This window comes from Cyclopterus lumpus, chromosome 1, assembly GCF_009769545.1.
Source record: "Cyclopterus lumpus isolate fCycLum1 chromosome 1, fCycLum1.pri, whole genome shotgun sequence".
In the NCBI taxonomy this organism is placed as follows: domain Eukaryota; kingdom Metazoa; phylum Chordata; class Actinopteri; order Perciformes; family Cyclopteridae; genus Cyclopterus; species Cyclopterus lumpus.
In genome coordinates this window covers 26,295,375-26,311,499 of record NC_046966.1, presented here as the reverse complement: position 1 = coordinate 26,311,499, position 16,125 = coordinate 26,295,375, and the positions used below count along the sequence as shown (strand labels likewise).

Below are 16,125 nucleotides of genomic sequence, written 5' to 3'. Positions count from 1 at the left end.
TGTACCTGTATGAAACATGTACCTGTATGAAACATGTACCTGGTATGAAACATGTACCTGTATGAAACATGTACCTGTATGAAACATGTACCTGGTATGAAACATGTACCTGTATGAAACATGTACCTGGTATGAAACATGTACCTATGAAACATGTACCTGTATGAAACATGTACCTGTATGAAACATGTACCTATGAAACATGTACCTGTATGAAACATGTACCTGGTATGAAACATGTACCTGTATGAAACATGTACCTGTATGAAACATGTACCTGGTATGAAACATGTACCTGTATGAAACATGTACCTGGTATGAAACATGTACCTATGAAACATGTACCTGTATGAAACATGTACCTGTATGAAACATGTACCTGGTATGAAACATGTACCTGTATGAAACATGTACCTGGTATGAAACATGTACCTGTATGAAACATGTACCTGGTATGAAACATGTACCTGTATGAAACATGTACCTGTATGAAACATGTACCTGTATGAAACATGTACCTGGTATGAAACATGTACCTGTATGAAACATGTACCTGGTATGAAACATGTACCTGTATGAAACATGTACCTGTATGAAACATGTACCTGTATGAAACATGTACCTATGAAACATGTACCTGGTATGAAACATGTACCTGGTATGAAACATGTACCTGGTATGAAACATGTACCTGTATGAAACATGTACCTGTATGAAACATGTACCTGGTATGGAGCGAAACGCATCTTCTCCAGCGATGAAGCACAGCCTGAAGCCCGGGTGGGCCGGCCGGTGCTGCTCTGTGGGACAGAAACAGAACCGGTGAGTTCCGCTGAGTTCACCACCACACCTGCAGTGACATGTGATCCAGACCTCTGAAGCAGGAGACCAGCTGGCTCAGGTGAGCCGCTGCTTCTCCGTCCGGTCGCTCCGACAGGTGAAGAACCAGCCAGCGCCCCTCCAGAACGGCTCTGTTCAGCTTCATCAGAACCACCTCCGGGTCACAGGGAGCATCAACAGAAACCACCTCCACCTGAAACCAGAGAAGAACCCCTTCAGCAGAACCCCTGAAACCAGAGAAGAACCCCTTCAGCAGAACCCCTGAAACCAGATCAGAACCCCTTCATCAGAACCCTTGAAACCAGATCAGAACCCCTTCATCAGAACCCCCTGAAACCAGAGCAGAACCCCATTCATCAGAACCACTGAAACCAGAGCAGAACCCCTTCAACAGAACCCCTGAAACCAGAGCAGAACCCCTTCAGCAGAACCCTTGAAACCAGATCAGAACCCCTTCATCAGAACCCCTGAAACCAGATCAGAACCCCTTCAGCAGAACCCCTGAAACCAGAGCAGAACCCATTCATCAGAACCCCTGAACCCAGAGCAGAACCCATTCATCAGAACCCCTGAAACCAGAGCAGAACCCCTTCAGCAGAACCCCTGAAACCAGAGCAGAACCCCTTCAACAGAACCCCTGAAACCAGAGCAGAACCCCTTCAGCAGAACCCTTGAAACCAGATCAGAACCCCTTCATCAGAACCCCTGAAACCAGATCAGAACCCCTTCAACAGAACCCTTGAAACCAGATCAGAAACCCTTCAGCAGAACCCTTGAAACCAGATCAGAACCCCTTCATCAGAACCCCTGAAACCAGATCAGAACCCCTGAAACCAGATCAGAACCCCTTCATCAGAACCCTTGAAACCAGATCAGAACCCCTTCAGCAGAACCCCTGAAACCAGAGCAGAACCCATTCATCAGAACCCCTGAACCCAGAGCAGAACCCATTCATCAGAACCCCTGAATCCAGAGCAGAACCCCTTCAGCAGAACCCCTGAAACCAGAGCAGAACCCCTTCAACAGAACCCCTGAAACCAGAGCAGAACCCCTTCAGCAGAACCCTTGAAACCAGATCAGAACCCCTTCATCAGAACCCCTGAAACCAGATCAGAACCCCTTCAACAGAACCCTTGAAACCAGATCAGAAACCCTTCAGCAGAACCCTTGAAACCAGATCAGAACCCCTTCATCAGAACCCCTGAAACCAGATCAGAACCCCTTCATCAGAACCCTTGAAACCAGATCAGAACCCCTTCATCAGAACCCCTTGAAACCAGAGCAGAACCCCATTCATCAGAACCCCTGAAACCAGAGCAGAACCCCTTCAGCAGAACCCTTGAAACCAGATCAGAACCCCTTCATCAGAACCCCTGAAACCAGATCAGAACCCCTTCATCAGAACCCCTGAAACCAGATCAGAACCCCTTCATCAGAACCCCTACCGTGGTGGTTTCCGCTGCGCAGCGAGCCAGCGTGTTGATGAGGTGAAGCGGCTGAATGCTCATCCCGCCTCCTCTGTGACGCAGCATCGTGAAGATGATGGGCCCATCGTGTTGGACCACGTAGCGCCACAGGGCCTCTGGGTTCCCGGCCTGGGGGGCCTCGGCCCCGGGCAGCCGAAGGTGGTAGGCGGCCATGGCCTCCGCCAGCCCTCCCAGGCAGCCGGGCAGCAGCGTCCTCCAGAGGAGTGCCCGCTGCAGCAGCGTCAGGTGGGCGTGGGAGCGGCAGGGCACGGGCCCGACCACGCCGCAGGAAGGGAGGCGCAGGTACTCGCGCCACTGGGCCGGGCCGCTGGAGAGGGACGCCGTCAGCCCTCTGAAGACCGGGATCTCCTCCAGGACCAGGAGCTCCGGGTGGACCGGCTGGGGGATCCAGCTGGGCAGAGCGCCAGCGAGGGGGGGCGCGGGGGGGCGCCTCACGTCTCCGAGGCCCCTGAGGAGCGCCGCCCTCTCGGCCTCGGAGCAGAGCCCGCGGTGTCGGAGCAAAGCGGCCGACAGCAGCAGCTCCAGAACCGCGGAGTGGCTCTTGGTGAGGCACGGCCCGTACTGAGCCAGCAGCCGGGCCACCAGTCGGTTTGTGACCTCGGCCTCGACCCCCCGGGCCGCGCCCACGACGAGGGCCCCTCGTAGCGCCGCGATGAAGCCGCGTAGGGGGAAGTAGTAGGCGGGAGAGAGGCGGGACACGTCCTGCAGAGCGCGGTAGAACGACGCCGCCAGCCTCACGACCTGCCGCGGCGCTGCCAGCAGGGACTCGTGCCGCCGTAGCGCCGCCTGCTGCTTCCTGTCGGTGGCCCGGCAGACCGCCAGAGCGGCATCCTGCGGCAGGAAGGAGCCGGACTGCAGGACGGCGTCCAGCAGAGCATCCTGAGACGAGACACACGGTCAAACGGCGAGCGGTACACACACACTGGAGTCCTGCTGGTGCTGGTGATGTCATCACCTCCGCCGAGGCCAGCCTCTCCTGCAGCAGCTGCCGGTCCTGCTGGAGCTGCAGGTGCTGAACCAGCAGCTCCCTGCACTCCGTCTGCAGCAGCCGAGTCAGCAGCAGCTCCTGGAGGTCCTCTGGGCCCAGAGAGAGGTCAACCACGCCCACCTGGGCCACGATGGACGGGGGCACGTCTGCAGAACACCAGCAGGAAGCACATGGATGTTATGGGATGGGCTCTGAGGGACTCTCGTGGTGCTCATCGGTTCTTCACTTAGTTTGAGAGAAAAGAATCCACATTTCTTTAATATTTTTCTTTCTGCTCGTTGGTCACATGTCGTGCTTTGACCTTTATGGTCCTTGAGAACACCAGAGTGTAGAAACCCTTCTTCACTCTGATATGAATAATCATCCTTCATATCTACAGGTGGTCAAAGGGTATCTGTGTAGTCCTTCTCACCACTGTAGACCAGTTGGACAGGCAGACGGGTGCTGAGCAAGAGGCAGAACTCAGGGTGGGCCGGTTTGGACTGCAGGCGGGCCACAAAGCGAGGACTCGGACTCACGCGTTCCAGGTGAGTCACCAGGACTCTGAGTCCTGCAGAATCAAGAGGGGGGGATGAGTCACAGAATCCCTGGTCCTAATATGTGCATTGTGTCCCCCTTCTGCACCTCTCTCTGCAGCCCGGTCCAGCTGGTCCAGCAGCTCTGGGTCATCAGCACAAACCACCAGCTGGCACGCCGTCTCTGTCTCAAGCCCCGCCTTCTCAAGCTCCGCCTTCTCAAGCTCCGCCTTCTCTCCTGCACAGTTTGGAATTTGGCAAAATGCATTATTTACCTGTTCTGATATTTTATAGCATCGGCCACAATTTCTTTATGAATGTAACGATTATAAGTTTAGTTATCTTAATTATTATTGTTATTGTGACGTGTTAGGATCCTAATGAAGAATGTCCGCTAGTCGGCACGGTAACGTGGTGAAAGCTGTGACCTCCGGTACCTGTGAGGAGGCCGCTCAGGGAGCTCATGTCGAGGTGCTGCTGCGTGTCTGCCAGCAGGGGGCAGCGCTGAACACAGGCGCCGCTGCAGCTCCACAGCAGCAGCTTGACAACCAGTCTGGCAGGCGGGGCGTCCCAGTGGACCCCCAAAGCCCGACCCAGGGGCCGCTGCAGCAACTCGGACACGGGGATGGGAAAGCCCAGAGGGCACCGAGGAGGCGTGGCTTCACAGTGTGCAAACAGGGAGCTTCTGGGGTCCTCGGGGTCGGGGTCCATGCTTCCGGTCTTAAGGAGCTCCCTCCACTTGCTCAGCAGTTGAGTCCGTGTATCAGGTCCGAAGGGGCCCAGATACGAGATGATGGCAGCCAGGGTGACGCCGTCTCCTCGTAAGGTTTGACTATTTAGCTCCGCCTCCTGAGGGGAAAATAGAGAAACCCTTCAAAATTAAAGCCACTGCAAGAAGTGGATTTCTGATTTTGGACCAGGGTCCCTTTAGAAAACCTCTTATTGTACTGCAGCGGGTCTGGCAGTCTGGGACTAACCAGAACCAGTTCCTGGTGTTATCTTTAAGCGTGTGTGTGTGTGTGTGTGTGTGTGTGTGTGTGGTACCTCAGCCGCAGCCCTCCAGGCGCTGACGTGTGCCTCCAGCTTCCCTGCAGCCGAAGCAGCTTCTCTGTCTGAGCTCTCGGCCTCGTGCAGCTCCAGCTCTTGCTCCTCCAGTTCTCTCGGTAGCAGCTGCAGCTGAAGCTGGGCTTCCTGCTGCCGGCGGCGCGCTTCCTCCCGGTGCTGCTCGGCGCGGTGCAGCCGACCTCTGGCCTCTTGGAGCAGCACGCCGGGCTGCTGCTCCGCCTGCAGCGGGTGCTGCATGCGGCAGCACTCGTACACGGCCCGGACCCACCGGCACAGCGACGCGCAGGCTCTGCTGGCCTCCAGCACGCACGGCGCAGCAAACTGAGGACTGAGGAGCATCTGGTGGAGCTGCTGCAGCTGCTCATCGGAGACGCCGTGGCGGTCAAAGAACTCCAGCTCCTATCAGAGATGCAGCTCGTCAACAGGAGAGCTCACGACTGACAGATATCGCCATCACCATCTATCCACACACCTGGAAGAAGTTGGATTGCCCCAGAAGCTGCCGGGCGCTCTCCCAGCCGGGTGGCCGATGGAACAGCAGACAGACGGCGTCCATGACCTTCACCACGCCGTCAGGCGGGTCTCTGTAGTGACGCACCTCCTCCAGGTCAGACGGACTCAGACAACTGAGGATCCTGAGGCCCGACCGGAACACAGGCCCCACCTGAAGGAACGATCATACGGGTTGCTTTCTTTTCAGCGTGTCATGTGACTCGTTAGACGTTCATAACACATCTGTTGACCTGGATGTGAGAAGGAGTATTCTGCTCCTCCAGGAGACGCAGCTCCTGCTCCTCCACGACACATTGCCGCATGGCCTCCTCGAGCTGCCGCCTGCGACCGCCTGCGGCTGTGAGGAGATCCTTCTGGCGCTGCAGAAAGCGCAACATGTATTCAGATTGAATATTAATGGAGGTTCATGTCACTGGCTGAATATTGACCCACTGACCTGCTGAGTCTCAGCAAACTTCTCCTGCAGTCGTATGAAGTTGTGTCTGCGCTGCACGGCGGAGCTGCTCAGGGAGGCCCACTGAGACAGAGCACTGGCCACTCTGGAATATACAACAGTTCTATCATAGATGTGTGTGTGTGTTACAAAAGACACAACAGCATAAAAGTATATTTAAACTGATACAGTCCGATGCAATCCAGTCAACACATGCACACTTTGTTAGTTGTGTATGGTTGTGCAGCTTTGGATTGTGCAAAGCTCATAGTTCTCTTCATCAGATACCATGAGGAGGACTACCTGGTGGCTCTGCTCTGCTGCTGACTGTGCAGATGGCTGCACATGTAATCAAAGTTGGCCATGAACTCCATATACGTCTGAGGGCCGAAGGGCCGAGCTCCGAGGAGGACGGCAGCGTGCCGACATGCAGATTGATGGATTGAAGCCATGGCCACCGACAGGCCGGCCACTGAGCCTCCTGCCTCCTCTAGAGAGAGAAAGAGGACTCAGTGCAGCACGACCTCAACAAACGGGTCAAAACTACGTGACGACAGACTCACGTTGGAGGTGGGAACTGGTTTTCAGGAATCGAGCAGCAACTTCCACTAAAGACTGGTTGGACCAAGGCTGGTACACCTCCACACAGCTACTGAAGATCAGGGCCTTGGTCAGTTGAGCCTGGATCACCAAGGAGAAACAAGTCAGGAAGAGACTCCTCTGGTTGTATAGAAGTCTATGCTTCATGTGTTAAAGCTGCATTCTCTCTCCTGACCACCAGGGGGCGACTCCTCTGGTTGTATAGAAGTCTATGCTTCATGTGTTAAAGCTGCATTATCTCTACTGACCACCAGGGGGCGACTCCTCTGGTTGTATAGAAGTCTACGCTTCATGTGTTGAAGCTGCATTCTCTCTCCTGACCACCAGGGGGCGACTCCTCTGGTTGTATAGAAGTCTATGCTTCATGTGTTAAAGCTGCATTCTCTCTCCTGACCACCAGGGGGCGACTCCTCTGGTTGTATAGAAGTCTATGCTTCATGTCTTAAAGCTGCATTCTCTCTCCTGACCACCAGGGGGCGACTCCTCTGGTTGTATAGAAGTATATGCTTCATGTGTTGAAGCTGCATTCTCTCTCCTGACCACCAGGGGGCGACTCCTCTGGTTGTATAGAAGTCTATGCTTCATGTGTTAAAGCTGCATTCTCTCTCCTGACCACCAGGGGGCGACTCCTCTGGTTGTATAGAAGTCTATATAAATGACTCTACTTCTCTTGATGTATTCCCTCAGTAAACATTGTAAACATGAGTTTATGGAACACAGACACACAGGTGTAGTAATTCTAAGACATACTTACGTTAACTCCATGGCGTCCGCTGTGTGTCGGGGCGAAGGGAAGCAACAGGAACACGTGCACATTTCTGTGAATTTGGCTCAAGTAGCTTTTTAAAAAAAGAAAGTGAGAGTGATTTGGAAATATTAGTTCTTTTTTTCCTGTTGAATTTTCTCATAAGCTCATTGGTGTGAATGTAGTTATATCAGCAGCTGCACTACAGAATACATTAATGTAGTAAGAACATTACCGCTGGAAGTGAATACATCTTTCAATACACTGTTCAATTAGTTTAAATAAAGATTTACTTTTGGTCTGATTGGACTAAATGACTAAAAAGAGGCAAAGGAAGCCGATAGTCTCTCATGGACTACTGAGTCTAGTGACTATGAGCAGATGATAACCAGTTGGTATGAAGAACGTGTGAATCCAGCAGGAAGGGTGACACATGAATGGTCCTCTTACTTCTCAAACATGAAACTGTCCATCAGGTATCTTCTGGACCTCTTCCCAGCAGTCACTCTGGAGACCCGATCTCCCAGCTCCTGGTCCGTGTAGAGTCCCGGGTACGTTGGGTGAGCCATCGCCACCAACAGCTCTTCTCTGGCGGACTGGCTGAGTCCTTCGTGGACCAGTAGGATGACATGAGCTCCATCCTCTCTGGTTTGATTCCCGGCTTCTTTTAGGATGTGGCGCAGCTGGTTCTCGTTCCCAGAATGCACCTCCATCAACCGGCAGCCCGCTAGATAGGCAGCTAACCGCACTGTGGTTTTACGGCCCGTGCCTCTGTCGGAACCAATCAGCACGCCGTGACCTTTGGGTATGAGCAGCGCCCTGAGGATACGCAACAGCTGGCGGGCTCTTTGTCTGTGGACGACGCATCCGCCTGTCATGTTGGAGTCATAAGCGACTTCCTGTCCTGCGTCTTCCTCTTTTCTGTGGACCAGTGCACACAGATCCTGCAGCAGAGCATCCAGGTCTCTGACCTGATAAGAAGCGCCACGATTAAAACTGTGACGCTGAGTCATTGGGGCCTCGGAGAGCTGGGGACCGTAGACGAGCTCCTCCATATGCTGGAGGATCTGTGGTTGCAGAGGGTTGGTTTGAAGGCTTGCCTCTGAGCAAGTGTTTCCAGACAGGAGTGAAGGTTCAGTAGATGTGAGGCCTTCCTCCAGGTCTGACTGAGGCCGGTTTAGTGGCTCCAGACTCTGACCTCCTGCCCGAGTTCCCCCAAAGTGAGCTGCTGTCGTCTCGGCTACGAGGGACACAAGAGTTCTTCTTTCGTCCTCTGAGCATAACCTGTCACTGAATGTACGTGCACACTCGTGCATCCAGAGATGTGCTACAGGAAGGAGGGAACACCCTGAGTGTGAGAGGTCGGGCTGCCACAAGCACATCCCCCTGAACACCTTCTGCAGGTCGTGATGGGAGAAGATGAAATGGGGCCTCTTCCCAGTCGGCTGGAAGTGGTCACAGATTGCTCGATAGAGGTGTTCAGTAGCGGTGATGATGCAGCACGCCAGTTCCTCGCCGCTCTGCTTCAGCGTCGTGTCCTGGAGCCAGAGCTTCAGCCGAGGAGAATGGATGGACAGTATGACGTCCATGGACAGGCCGGGCAGCACGAAGATGGAGAACAGGCGTGAGAGCCTGGAGGTCATGGCCTCACTGTGCCGATTGCCAAAGCCCAAGACGGAGCAGGTAGCCATGTAGCTGACGCCTGCAGCACTCAACGGCTTGAAGTTGGAGGCGTCAAACGTTACGATTTGTCCCATTGAAATGCTCTGTCGGAGCGTCTCCAGAGCCGCCGACGTCTTCCCAAAGACATCTATCGGCGGGAACAAGACATTCACCTCGTAAAGATTCAAGGTTCCAAATCATAATCGTTCTCTGAAGGTACATATTCCTACTCACCACAGGGGGCTTCATGCAAATCATCCACGCAAAGAAGCAGTCCCGGCGGTCTTGTCCCGGAGCCCAGAGGGACCTCCCGGTTCCCCCTGCAGCTGATGTGACTCAGAACCGTGCGCAGGTCTCTGGAGCTCAGCAGAGGACTGGCTGCCAGGTTAACGTGGGGCTTGTCAAAACTCAGCAGAGCTTTGCATAGAGTGGTTTTTCCAGAAGCCGTCTCTCCTACGAGCAGAGCAGGCTGGTTGGCCTCCAGCATGAGCTTCAGGAGATATGTGTATCTCCAGTACTATGCGATCAGATGGAAGACACTTGGTAAGTCAACATATTTGAATGCAGGGAGGACGACATGCACTCTGCTCACGACAAACCTTGGGAGTGATGGAATTGGTCAGCATGGTGTTCTTGGGGCAGATCTTGCTGCCGGTGTTTAAAAAATGTTCAAACACACTCTCTTCATCAGGAACCACGATGTTGTACCGGCAAGTGAACAGCGCTTGGCGGGCCAGTGAGTCGAACTGTGGCTGGTGCCTGAAGCAGAAACACAAGAAGTAAAAGGGTGACTGATATTTTAAGATTAAAGATTTAAGATGTGAGCAATAGCTGAATAAATGTGACTATGAAACAAGTTCCATAAAGACGGTGGGGATCTTACCGAGGATGCAGATGTCCACTAAATCCCCAAATATAAGCCACCAGGAAAAGGTTCCTGGTAATCAGTTCCTGCTCATGAGGATCTGTGTCTGATGTTCTGGTTGTGTGTAGAAGTGTATCTGTTGGAGGAGGCATATGAACTCAAGTCACTACTTTCACTAGTCTGTATGTTTACGATGTTTTATGTTCATGCATGCTGGTCGTACCTCTTTGGTCCATTTGTGGTATCAGCTCATCTTTTTCCACTTCCTTCCCAAAATGCAGCAGGAGAGCCCGCAGGATGCGAACAAATGATGTGATTTCTTGCAGTCCGTACGAGACGCTTTCAAGAGATTCTCCCTCAGCGTGGACTGCAGAGTTCAAAGCCTGCTGCCGCAACAAGCCAAGCGTGCTGGAGAAAAGATCTGTGGCCAGACGATTCCACATCTTCAAGGTTCCTTGATCCAGTTTGTCTGCAAACAAGAGAGCATTCATTTCACTCTTCCACACGGCCTTCCACAGATCCGTAGCTGTGAGGTAGACCAGGCTGCACCGGGTCACTGCAGAGGGACAGGCGTCACGGAGGTCAGTGACCTCCAGAAGGAGCTTCAGGGGCGATGGCAGTGTTTCACCCGATGGCAGGCACAGAAAGGGGTCCTCGGGACTGCACATTGTAGTCAAGTAATCCAACCAGCCGGGGCGCCCCACAGGATTCCCATCCATTACCAGCCATTGCACAGCTGTGTGGTCACTCTTCTTCTTTTGGTTGCAGGTTGTAGAACCCGTGGCTTCACGCCATGCTGAATCTCTCAGCAGCTTCGCAACAGCTCCGTCCTGCCACCCTCTCTGTTCACAGAAGCAGCCAAACACCTCTTCGTGGGACATGGCGTTAGGAAAGAGGACCATAGTTTGGACGGAGCTCCAAGTGGAAGCAGGCGTCTGTGGATCTGCCTGTCGGGCATCTCCTCCAGTGATATTGTCCTTTTCAAACAGGCGGTCCACGGCCTCGGCAGCCAGATGATTGAGGGCTCCGGCTAGAACACAGTAACAGGTTGTCTTTCCACTACCGGAGGGGCCTAGAAGCACAACTGCCCCAGAGGACTTCATGGTCTGATAGAGTGCAACAGCACTGCTAATGAGTTGGGCGTCACAGTGAAACTGTTTCCTTTGTAATTCCTCTTTAACGGCATCAGTCAGTTGAATCTTTTCTTCTTCCTCGATGAACTGCTTGAAAAGAGGAAACTGGCACGCTAGAGGGAATGTGCCCCTGAGAACGAGGTGGAACTGGGAGGCCTTCTTGTGCTCATACAAAACAGGTAAGAAGACAGAAAGAACGGCTTTGACGACAGCCGTCTCCTCCATCAACTCCTGTACAATCAACACGTGAGAGCGGCGACACCTGGAAGGCTCCTCGGTTTCTTTTCCATCCTTTTCCACGACTCTGGCACTCACACATTGTGAAGGCGCCAGGTCAGCTGGTTCTGCGACCGCTCTTTTGGCCCGGAGGGAAGTTTCTCGTTCTCTTAAACTTTGTCGTAAGTGTATTTCAGAGGCTGAGACGATCTTTTGCAACACCACGAGGTAGCAGCTGTGGGGGTCGGAGAGGAAATCAGGCAGGCAGAGGGATTCCTTGGCCAGGTCCACGAGGGCCACCAGACGTCGACTTAGAGACGGGGCCTCTGAGAAACCAATGGAACTCAGCATGACTTCTGCAAGGATCCTGTAATCTGGGTGGGTTAACGCAACGGGTCTGGTGGCACATCGCAGACTCTCTGGAAGCTCAGACGCGTTCCCCTTCGATGAGATGAGAACACATCCGTAGCTCAGCTTGGTAGAAACGCTTCTACCGGCGAGTACCATGTGACCTTCTGGATCAATGCAGCCTGTGACCCCATCGGCAGGCCTGCTCTTTGGCTCCGTATTCACCCTCTGATTGGTGAAGGACCGGTGGATGTCGACTAGATGCTGCCCCAGTAACGACAGGACCCCTTGTTTGAGTAAGTCTGCAGAGTCCAGCAGAAGCCATGCTCCGGTCTGGAGGGCGCCCAACAGCATCCGCTGAACAACACCAGCTGTTGTGCTTGGGCAACATTGCACATCCACAACCTGACGGCCTAACGCTTTCCCTAAGTGGACCACAGTCATCTTCTTTCCAGACATGCAGGGTCCTCTCACAAAGCCACCTCTGTAGCTCGTCAGAGCCAGGAGAATCCCCAGTATCGCCCGATCGGTGGACGGCGTGTGCACCATCAGCCAATCTTCTGGACCGAAATACTCATACTCATATTGGAGTCGATGGCCCAAAACATCCACGTAACACGTTGGATCATCACTGCCCTCCAGACTCCAATCGTCTATATGGTACTTCATCAGACTTAACCACTCAAAAGACGACTCCAGCTCACATTGTACCTCCATGAGTCGAGACAGCTGCTGCGCATGCTTCATAGTTAGTTGCACTAAAGCACAAAAACACGCCATTGTGTACTTAGAGACCAGAGACTCACACTTAGCCCCTGTGACTCCCTCCCTTATGGAACGGCCAAGGGCCTTCAGTTTTGCAGAGTTGTATGTCTTTATGTTGCGCAACTTCACTGGGTTAGATTCTCTGAGAGCTTGGAGGACCACCTTGGACCAAAGTGTCTCCTCGGCCACCAGCAGACACTGAAGAGGATATGCAGACAGCAGGTCCAGCATAGGTAGTACCATCTTCCTCCTTTCAGCAAGGTGCAACCGGATGTCTCCGAGCTCCGTATCGCATGCCAAGTCCTGACTGGATGGTTCAAGCTGGTGTCGAACAATAGCGCATTGTTTCATGTGTTGCACCATGCTCAACTTGAACTGTTTCTCAAACACACAGAGCCAAACCAAGGCATTGAGATTTGGTTCCAAAGGACTCGTGAAGGTAATGTGCTCCCGGAGGCTCCCAGAAACCCCCAGCACCATCATCCGTCTGGGGCTCGGAGAAGTCGCCCCGACAGCGCTGACGTCAGACGGCGTTTCACGATCCACGTGGAGCCAACGTATCCCTTTGAAGCATCTGCACACAAAGCGTTGCAGTGTGGAAAGCGTTGGGTGATACGAGAGGAGTTGGATCACTTCCCTGTCACTCAAGAACCAGAGTCTTGGAAACTGTCTACAGAGGGCCTCCAGGAGATCCACCATCTGGTTGGAAATGGCCTCCATTGTAGACAGACCATCGCTGAGGACCTGATGCAGACCGTCACCGTGGAATCGGTCATTCGTCTTCTCGGAATGAACAAAGTTCAACACATGGGGGTCCCTTGATATGATGAGCATCAGTTCCTTAAACGCCTTGTCAACTGGTTGGAATTGCTCCAGCTGTGAAAGAAAGAAAGAAAGAATGTATCTGACATATTTAAATACAAATATACCAGTTTCATACATGTGTGATGCAAAGGGGACGCACCAGATCCCCCCTCTGAACACTGAAGCATGTTTCATGGAACATCTTGGTCAGGAAGGCCCACACTTGCTGGTGTCTCTCAAATAAACACAGTAGCTTCCCTGTTAATATTGAAAGGGAAAACAAAGGGCAAAACAATATTAATGCTTTTTCAGTCAATCTTCCTCGTTTTATTCATTTTTATATGCACCTTACCGAGATGCGTCATTGATTGCCTCCAGTCTTCTATCTGCAGCCTGAACTCCACACTGTGTGGGGACGTCATCATGGCGGACAAAGCCATCACATCGTTGTCTATCTCTCCAAAGTGGACTTCCAGACCTGAGTGAGGAGACCACAGACTGTATAGAAGAAGTGGACGAGGTCAACAGAACGTCACAAACTTCGGTTTGTGGACACTTTGAAGCCGTGAGTTCAGCCAATAAACAGGAAGTCAACAAATCTGGACTGAGGAGGAGTGACGCAGTGTATACGTCTCTGGTGTCGACCTGTCAATCACCTTGTAGCCCCGCCCTAAAGCATCCCCTGATGCATGAAGCATAGACTTCTATACAACCAGAGGAGTCGCCCCCTGGTGGTCAGTAGAGAGAATGCAGCTTTAACACATGAAGCATAGACTTCTATACAACCAGAGGAGTCACCCCCTGGTGGTCAGGAGAGAGAATGCAGCTTTAACACATGAAGCATAGACTTCTATACAACCATAGGAGTCGCCCCCTGGTGGTCAGGAGAGAAGATGCAGCTTTAACACATGAAGGATAGACTTCTATACAACCAGAGGAGTCGCCCCCTGGTGGTCAGGAGAGAAGATGCAGCTTTTAAGACATGAAGCATAGACTTCTATACAACCACATTTCCCCCTAACGACGGAGCCAAAGTAGTATCTGGGTAATTTGCGAGCGTATTATTTAGTCTCACCGATGATGATGAATCTTGCATCAGTTTGTAGATCTGAGCCCGTTGTTCCATGTTGTGGCTCTCCAGGCTGCCAAACAGGTAGAGTGAATCTATCCAGCTGGAAGAGTCTGGATCTCCATCCCCGTCGAAGTTTCTGGAAGGTCTGCTCCATGTTGGACTCCACCTGTGCATCCCTGCATACCTGTAACAGGTGTTAGTATTGTTGTTTCCTGAGCCTGTTTTCAGCAGCAGATACATATTGTTATATATAATATATATCATGTGTACGTCTCTCCTGCTCTCACCTTGGTGATTAGTTTCTGGTCAAGTTGTTGAGACATCAGTTGAGAAACAGTCACCTTCTTCTCTGGGACGTACAGCTGGCCCAAGTCTGTCAGATGGAAAGTATGTTGATTATTTCAGATATGTTGTTGTTGTGTTACAATCAACGGGTCCTCGTGCAGCAGCTCGTATGATGTCCTACAAAAAGTTATTTGTCATATTTAGTGAGTTTTCCTACAAATGTTGGGCAACACGTGCGAATTTGGTTGGGTTTATGAAACAATAACTTTGGAGGAAATTAGTTTACTTTAGTTAAGAGTTCCATGTTATAGTAAGTAAGTCAATGTTGCCACGAAACAGCCAGGAGAGAGAATGCAGCTTTAAGACACTTCTGGACCAGGCGTTACCACCTTGTTGTATTGGATTAAGGTATTAATATGCATCACTTATCGTAGGTATTAGTACTCTGACCTTGGAAAATGTCTCTCCAGTGTCTGTGATTGAGTGAGGCGCTCTGCAGCTCGGATAAGAAAGCAACTTGACAACTTAAGCTTTCCAGCATCCCTGAAGTATCCTGCAGCACTGCATCATGGGTAGGGATTACACTTGTGAGAGACAGAGCTCGCTCCTTCCACTTGGAAATGTTCCCTTGAGCCTGTGACACCACGACCTGACAGGAAAACCAGTAGAGAACTCACACGGACTTCTTGTTTCTTTAAGAGATGAAACTCTCAACGTCCACAGTTCAAGATCAAGTGAGTTGTACGTGTGTCACCACGTAGGCACCTTGAGAGAGAGGTTGGTTTGATAGTCACCTCGCTGAGTAGCAGCTGTTTCCATTGGTCCATCCAGGCCGCGGACTCCGCCTTCAGCTCCCATAACTCAAAGCGGGCTTTGAGCTTCTGCACATCCGTTGTCAGAAAGGTCAAATCTATGGGATGTTCTGTTGGGAGGCAAAGAGACAGGCGCCCTCGTCACCTAAACAGAAGACCTTTTGATGAAATACATCTCCCAGTGGTCAAGCGGAGCTCACCGTGCAGCTTCTGACTCTTCCTGCTGAGTCGCTGCAGCTTTGCAATGAGGCCGTGCACGTGCACATGCACGTGGTTCAGCTGGGACACCATGGCCTCTGCGTTCTGGGTCGGGTCGAGGAAGGGTCCAGACGTCGCCTCAGAGACCCTTCTCCTCAGCTCACAGGCCAAGAAGGAGGACATGGTGTCCAAGGCGTTGGCCATGGAGGGAAGCCGGCGTTGCACGAGGCCTTCTGCTCGCTTCAAGAGGGGAACGAAGCGGTTCCACGAGGCCAGCATCTGCATGGAGAACCACACTGCAGTTGAATGGTAGAACCACTGGAACGAGGTGTGCTGCCCAACTTGTAATGTGGTTATTTAGGAGCATCATTTCCTCCCTCGTGCCCCCAGACCTTTTCCTCCAAAGTCACTTCCTGCCCAGTCCTCTTCCTGAAGCTCATGCACAGCGTGTCCTGGAGGGAGTGGATGTAGTCCAAACGCGTCTGCGTGTCGGACAACGAGTCCACGGACTCCCTCGTCTGAGATAAGGAGACAGATTCAGCATTTATATGAGTTTATGGTGGCTCACACACTGTGATGAGTGGGTGATGTGCAGTGAGGCCCACATGGTGTTGATCCACAACGTTTCAGCTCAATCAGAACCTCGACTGGAGTGAATGGAAAGAGTCCTTGAGTCTTGTGGACGGAGCTCTGTGCTGCGTCGTGTCGTTGATCTGATCTGACATCAGCTGGGTGGACTCTCATTATGAAACGTAATATAAATCAAGGTCACGTTCACA

The 16,125-nt window shown here is 52.2% G+C and overlaps 2 protein-coding genes across 2 annotated transcripts in view; both read right to left on the bottom strand.

Moving 5' to 3' along the window:
- Window positions 1-16,125, bottom strand: part of LOC117734031 (extracellular serine/threonine protein kinase FAM20C-like) — a 50,791-nt gene that overhangs the window by 7,684 nt on the left and 26,982 nt on the right. The gene's annotated exons all lie outside the window — the stretch shown is intronic.
- LOC117730665 (dynein heavy chain domain-containing protein 1) overlaps window positions 1-16,125 on the bottom strand; it is a 29,377-nt gene that overhangs the window by 6,243 nt on the left and 7,009 nt on the right. Inside the window, exons 13-39 of the mRNA XM_034532527.1 lie at window positions 15,739-15,864; window positions 15,349-15,625; window positions 15,131-15,258; window positions 14,787-14,985; window positions 14,339-14,424; window positions 14,055-14,235; window positions 13,332-13,457; window positions 13,140-13,237; window positions 9,937-13,051; window positions 9,732-9,849; window positions 9,448-9,607; window positions 9,083-9,365; window positions 7,637-8,996; window positions 7,196-7,280; window positions 6,405-6,522; window positions 6,145-6,331; window positions 5,845-5,947; window positions 5,639-5,767; window positions 5,368-5,559; window positions 4,875-5,294; window positions 4,268-4,679; window positions 3,940-4,068; window positions 3,728-3,865; window positions 3,283-3,461; window positions 2,286-3,206; window positions 874-1,033; window positions 726-800 (exon numbers count right to left, since the gene is read on the bottom strand). Coding sequence (XP_034388418.1) covers window positions 726-800; window positions 874-1,033; window positions 2,286-3,206; window positions 3,283-3,461; window positions 3,728-3,865; window positions 3,940-4,068; window positions 4,268-4,679; window positions 4,875-5,294; window positions 5,368-5,559; window positions 5,639-5,767; window positions 5,845-5,947; window positions 6,145-6,331; window positions 6,405-6,522; window positions 7,196-7,280; window positions 7,637-8,996; window positions 9,083-9,365; window positions 9,448-9,607; window positions 9,732-9,849; window positions 9,937-13,051; window positions 13,140-13,237; window positions 13,332-13,457; window positions 14,055-14,235; window positions 14,339-14,424; window positions 14,787-14,985; window positions 15,131-15,258; window positions 15,349-15,625; window positions 15,739-15,864 — 9,505 coding nt within the window. The remainder of the gene's footprint in view (window positions 1-725; window positions 801-873; window positions 1,034-2,285; window positions 3,207-3,282; window positions 3,462-3,727; window positions 3,866-3,939; window positions 4,069-4,267; window positions 4,680-4,874; window positions 5,295-5,367; window positions 5,560-5,638; window positions 5,768-5,844; window positions 5,948-6,144; window positions 6,332-6,404; window positions 6,523-7,195; window positions 7,281-7,636; window positions 8,997-9,082; window positions 9,366-9,447; window positions 9,608-9,731; window positions 9,850-9,936; window positions 13,052-13,139; window positions 13,238-13,331; window positions 13,458-14,054; window positions 14,236-14,338; window positions 14,425-14,786; window positions 14,986-15,130; window positions 15,259-15,348; window positions 15,626-15,738; window positions 15,865-16,125) is intronic.